Source organism: Marmota flaviventris, chromosome 7 (assembly GCF_047511675.1).
Source record: "Marmota flaviventris isolate mMarFla1 chromosome 7, mMarFla1.hap1, whole genome shotgun sequence".
Lineage (NCBI taxonomy): Eukaryota > Metazoa > Chordata > Mammalia > Rodentia > Sciuridae > Marmota > Marmota flaviventris.
Genome location: NC_092504.1, coordinates 38,347,132 through 38,353,131, shown reverse-complemented (window position 1 = coordinate 38,353,131; position 6,000 = coordinate 38,347,132). Strand labels below are relative to the sequence as shown.

The 6,000-nt window shown below is 37.8% G+C and overlaps 1 protein-coding gene across 2 annotated transcripts in view; it reads right to left on the bottom strand.

Annotated features, from left to right (window-relative positions):
* Atp10d (ATPase phospholipid transporting 10D (putative)) overlaps positions 1–6,000 on the bottom strand; it is a 112,868-nt gene continuing 106,868 nt past the window's right edge. For both annotated transcript variants that reach the window (XM_027938441.2, XM_071614259.1), the window contains 2 exons: positions 3,589–3,776; positions 1–1,874 (listed from right to left, as the gene is read on the bottom strand). In XM_027938441.2, coding sequence (XP_027794242.1) covers positions 1,544–1,874; positions 3,589–3,776 — 519 coding nt within the window. In that variant the 3' untranslated portion in view covers positions 1–1,543. The remainder of the gene's footprint in view (positions 1,875–3,588; positions 3,777–6,000) is intronic.

The window sequence follows — 6,000 nt, the reverse complement described above, 5'->3', positions numbered from 1 at the left end:
TGTTGTATAAATAGTTTATTTAAAAAAATCTTAAGAAAGCAGAAAGCGACTTTCATTAGCTATATGAAATTTTACAAGTTTTAGAAATCAGTCTATATAAAAAAACAACCGAACAATAATAACAGAAGGTTACAAAAAAATATAGGACCAGGATAGTAGGCAGTAGGTAGATTAAGCCCTGAGAATAATAGTTTTATAGTCATTAACAAGAACTTGATGTAGACATTGTACACGAGCATGGCGTTTCATGAAGGAAATTCTAGATGATTGTTAACGGATGATGTTCAGATGCATAGAGATAGAATTTTAAAAGAACTTCAACAAGAATATATGATCTTACAATAACATCACCTGGCCTGACTTGGTTTAAACTAGTCTCTTGGTCCCAACTAAAGTCAACATAAATGATTTGTCATAGCAGTAAACTTTTCTATAGACATTCCTATCCTCAAGTGTGTTGAAAAAGAAGTTTTTCTAAGAACTTCAGGGAAACTCCTGGAGAATAATCTGGATGAGTCTAAATCAATAGCTCATGTTTTACAGTCTACAAAACCACAAGAGTTGTTGGAAATTGTAAAAAAGTAGGAACCCTTAAATGGTCTCTGGAACATTGTTTTGAAATTGTCTCATTTTGATGAGGCTATTGTCATTTTTAGAATTTAGAAATTGCTAAATAGGCTCAGCTGATTCTGTTTGCCTGACCTATGGCTTCTGTATCCAACTGACAACATCTACACAGAGGGAGACCTCATGAGAGCTCTTCTCTTGACTGAAAGCTAAGAGGAACACACCCCAGGTACCCAGTGGAATGCTAGCATCTCTCCTACCCACCTCCTGTAAAGGCTCCACAAAAGGAAAACGCTGAGATGAGCAGAGAGGTATGCCTAACATCTATAGTCAGAAGACCAAAGGCATCTTCCCATAGGAAATAAAAAGCTATTAATATTCACTAACTATATTTTAAACAGTATGATTATTACTGTATTTTATGTACATGGTTGCTTAAAAGGTTTGTGGGAATTAATCTATAATTAATATTAATTATAAAAAAATCACAATAAAGGTTTTTTGTTTTTTTTTCAATATGGAAAAACTCCTCCTTGTCTTAACTAATATATCTAAAATTTTTTGCTTAATTAAAAAATTTTCCAGATTGGTATCTGCTTATTTGAAGCATTTCCCAAGAATATGAGATTTCCCAGTGAAATAAATAAGTCACAAATGAACCCCATGATAATGTCTGCATTTCTAAGGCAATTAAAATACTTTTACAAAATCCAAAAAGTTTCATAAAAGCATTTGATTCTGAATTATGTATTTGACTTTCCTAAACTCCATCTAGGGCAAATCTTATCTCTCTTTTACAAATGTATATACATACAATAATGGTCATCATGTCATTATTGAATTCTAAGCCTAGTAAAATGCTGATATCCCTTATATAAAAACACAAATACTCCTTGTTTCATAGAGGTGCCTCTTTAAAATCTCTCTGCCAAACCTGAAAAACTACTTGTAGCTCCAAAGAGGGTACCCTGCATTCTTAATGTTTTGAGAGTCCAGTCATCTCTGAGGCCTCAGTTTCAGTGTAGCCTCTATCTACAGCAGTTTCACATATAGATATGTTTCCTTGCTCAACAGCACAAGAAGTTGCTGACTTCATTGAAAAGGTAACAGGAGGGTCAGATGTGGGTCTTCTTCCTGATATGGCAGCTGATTGGTCAGCATACTTAGATGTCACTTCCTTCATCTTTCCGGTCCTTCTCCACTTCTTGAGAGCTTCTGTCCTCTCCTCTGGAGTTAGTCTGTCAAAGTGCTTAGCTCTCAGAATTGGAGATGGAAACAGGGAGCCCTGAAGAACTCGGTATGTAAACCTAGGTTGCAAAGAACATCACAGAGTTATTTTCACCTCAAAGTCATCATGGTATCCACAAAAAAATACTAACCAGTTAGAAAAAGTAAAAGAGTCTTGTGTCTATGTGGCTTTAGAGGTATAGGGGGGATGTTAAGTGAATCATAAAATAGAGATTAAAAATAATAGTAAAATGAATTAATATTTGTGAAGCAATTAGAAAATAGTTAAATGCCATATAAGCATTTGGTAAATAAAGTCTGTGAAAGTAGAGATATTCATAGTTGCTACATTATAGGTTTAGTTAAATGAGAAGAATCAGGCAAAGTGTTGGCATACAATAAATACTGAAAAAAATGTTACATTTTTGCATTAGTTTTATAGGGCAACTGTAAAAACTTATCACAACTTTGTTTCTTGCAGAACAAATTGGCCATGAGTATACAGATAAAACATTCTCAAAACTCTTGTGAGTCTTTGATGTATGTTATTGAGATTTATGCCATTAGGTAAGAAGCCCTTCTTATATCTTTTTCTGTATGCTATTGAAATGATTGAGTGGACCCATGAATCACATACCTAATCCCCACAGAACTAGTAAAAATGTTATCCATGCCAGGGTGCAGTGGTGTATGCCTGTAATCCCAGTGGTTCAGGAGGTAGAGGCAGGAGGATTGCAAGTTCAGAGCCAGCCTCAGCAACTCAGCAAGGCCCTGAGCAACTTAGTGAGACTCTGTCTCAAAATAAAATATATAACGGGCTGGGAATGTGGCTCAGCAGCCAGTGGACTAGCACCCCTGAGTTCAATCTTGGTATAAAAAATAAAAAGAGAGACTGCTACCTGCCCTTCAGTACATTCTCCCCTTTTTCCTTTTAGAACCTCTGGATTTTAGCCCCTGAGAGTCTATAGATTTACATTTTGGATATGAGCAATAACATACAACAACTGGGTAACACCAAAAAAGAAAATGGAAAAATGCTGCTAGCCTTTCACTTTTCCATTCTTGGGGGCAGGGGTGGCAAAGATGTGGATATGCTGATAAGAAATCCTCTTCAATATTATGGATCAATTCTGCAATGAGTTGAATGTTTGTCTCCTTCAAAACTCATTTTGAAATTTAATTGCAATTGTAGCAATATTAAGAGGTGGGACCTTTATGATGTGATTAAGCCTTGAGGGCTCCACCCTCATGAGTGGCTTCGCCCTTCCACCTCTGCCATGGGAAGATATAGCATTCAAGGTGTCATCTTGGAACTGGAGTCCCCAAACGTGCCAGTGCCTTGATGTTGTACTTCACAGTCTCCAGAACTGTGAGCCAATACAGTTTGGTTTACAAGTTACCCAGACTGTGGTGTTCTGTTATAGCAGGAAACAAAACAAAAAAAAAACAAAAACAAAAACAAACCAAGACAAGGATTTGGGAGATAGAACAGCAGGAAAGGTAGGTAGAGGATGGGATCTAGGTTGTTGGATAAGCTCATGAAGTAAAGCTGCCCTGTCTTTGTGGACTGTCAACCATATCAGATTTTCCAAAAGAGAAAAATAAACCTCCCAGTTGTTTGCCTAAGCTACTTTTGTTCTCTAGCAAAACACTTGAAACCAATACTTTAAGTAGCACACAGAATGACTTCCCTCTACTTAACAGAGTGGGCTACCATCCATTCTTACTAGTTGTTTCAAGGATTCCAACCCCATGAGTCCACATGTCTTCCTGCTGGTAAAACAAATACAATACCTGGGCAGAAGAGCAACGCAGATTGTGAGGATACAAACTAAGTAGAACACCGGATCCAGCATGTGCTCCTGCATAATCCAGTAGGGGTTGGATGGTGGGTTGCAAGTTACACACATGGCTCCAAAAGCCAAGGCAAAGAAAAAATAGGACAAGATGCTACCAACGATCACCAGCAGGTGAATCCAAGTCTGCAAGAAAAGAAGGCAGGGGAAATGCAAGGTGCCATAGCCCTCAAAATCTACTACACTAAAGAAACGGCATCTTTAAGCACTGGGAGAAAGGGTTCAACGGACCTTAGCAAACAACACACAAAATACTGACGAGATACAAGAAGATCCTTATTCACAAGTGGCTTCTATCACTGTTAAAACTCGTAAAAACTAAATCAAGAGCCAAAGATAATCGTCTTGACAGTTTATTTGTTATAGTCCATGCACCTGAAGATATTTGGATTTTTCTTTTAGTTTTTTTTTTCATATTGTCACTTGTGGGTCTTTACTTCATTAAGGTAATACCTTAATCTAGTGTTCTGCAAACTGCAGTCATTTACACATGTGGTAGACATTACAGTTGCCCACCACTAGGCATCCAAGTGGATTCTACCTCCCCTCTCCCACGACATTAAGCATGGCCGTGGGAATTACTTTGGCCAGTGCAATGAGAACAGGAAGGGATATATGAAGTGTTCAGGTTAGAAGCATTTAGAGCTGATATACATTTTTCCATGTTGTCTCCTTTCCTTCCATGAATTCCCTCTAGCAACAATTCCAGGTAGTACAGCTATGAGATGCAGCCTTAGCCTCAGAGCCACCCTTGAGAGACAATTGCCGCTGGGGCTTTCTGGAACATCAGCCAATGTTATATTACCAAGAACTAAATCTGTGTCCTACTACAATCTAGTTATCTTTGTATTCACGGAAGCTTGCAATATTATTTTTCTCAATGTTTCTTTAAACCAGGCTCACTAATTAATCAAGTATCTTAATTTAGGCAGAAAGATAGTTCACTACTTGAAATGTAATATATACTATCAGCATCATCTATTATGGTGCTGAGTCTGGGGCCTTTGTTACAAAGGGATAATAGCTAATCATGATAAAACATAACAGTATCAAACAGACTTCTTTTTTTTAAAACATAATCCTAAGTATGGATGGACAATCACCTTCATATTATATAGTATTCAATGTTATTTAATGCAGTGTGCAGAAATGTCTAAAATCATAGGGTATACTATTGGTGGCTATGTCATGCTTTTCAAGGAAATGATTCTGTCACTATCTTTTTTTTTTATTTTCTAGGACTATAATTTTCAAACGAGGTCCAACATTTTCTTCTTTTTCCTCCTAAACATGTGAAGTATTTCCCCATGGTAGATATCATCACAAGAGTCATAGGGACTGCTCATTTCTGTAAAACGTACAGTCTGCTCAGGAACTGGTGGTTCACTCCAGAGTTAAAATGTTTAGCTTGATTCCCTCCCTCTTTCCATGCCTCCCTTCTTTCCTACCCCCTATTTGAGCCCTATTTCCTCAACTTTTTCTTTTAAGATGAGCTTTTGACAAATGAGGTAGTGACTTCATAGAGCTAACACATTTAAATTAATTGACAGAAGGAAGTTCATGTCAAGGAACAGTGGTAAAAACAAATCAGGAGGTGAGGGTGGTCATAGACAGGGAGTAAGAGCTTCACACTCAGAACTGCTGACTACTGATGACAAAAGACCTTGGAGCCCAGGAGCTCTGGCATAAGAAACAATTCTCTGATGATGTATTCTCCATAGGAAGGTTGCTGTTTTTTTAGCGTTCACTCCTCTTCTTGGAGAGGGCACCCAGCATTGTGTGGTCCTGGCAACCTATTTCTTTCTCCCCAGCCAAAACCTGCGAATGAAGCTAGGGAGTCAGGATTCCATCACCAGGGACTAGCCCAGTAAGGCAAGAGCAGAACAGAAGTGACTGGAGCCAATTCAGACCACAGAGCCATCTTGACAAGCATGTCCATTGGTTTCTATTCCCTGGCTCTCCAGAGTCACTCTGGCTTTTCCAGGTTTTGCTTTGCCTTGCTTTATATTATATGAACATAAAACCATCTAAGTGGTTTAATGAAAGTTTTATTTTCTCAGGTTAATTAGTTTGTCGTTGCTCATAATCAGTGGACCCCAGCTGATACATGTCAAGTGTTGGTCTCTCAAAAACACTACAAATGCCAGAGCCTGTGAGATGACCTTAGGCAGTAGCTAAAAGTTCCCCTGCAATTGCTTGAAAATGAAGTAGATATTAAAATAACTCCAAGTATTTCAATTCTAGAATTCCCTTTACCTCATCTGATATTTGCATATATTAACCTTTATTGCATTTTGGACTTGTGAGATTTGCTTATAGATGATTATGTATAAGCAAAGCAAGAGATGCC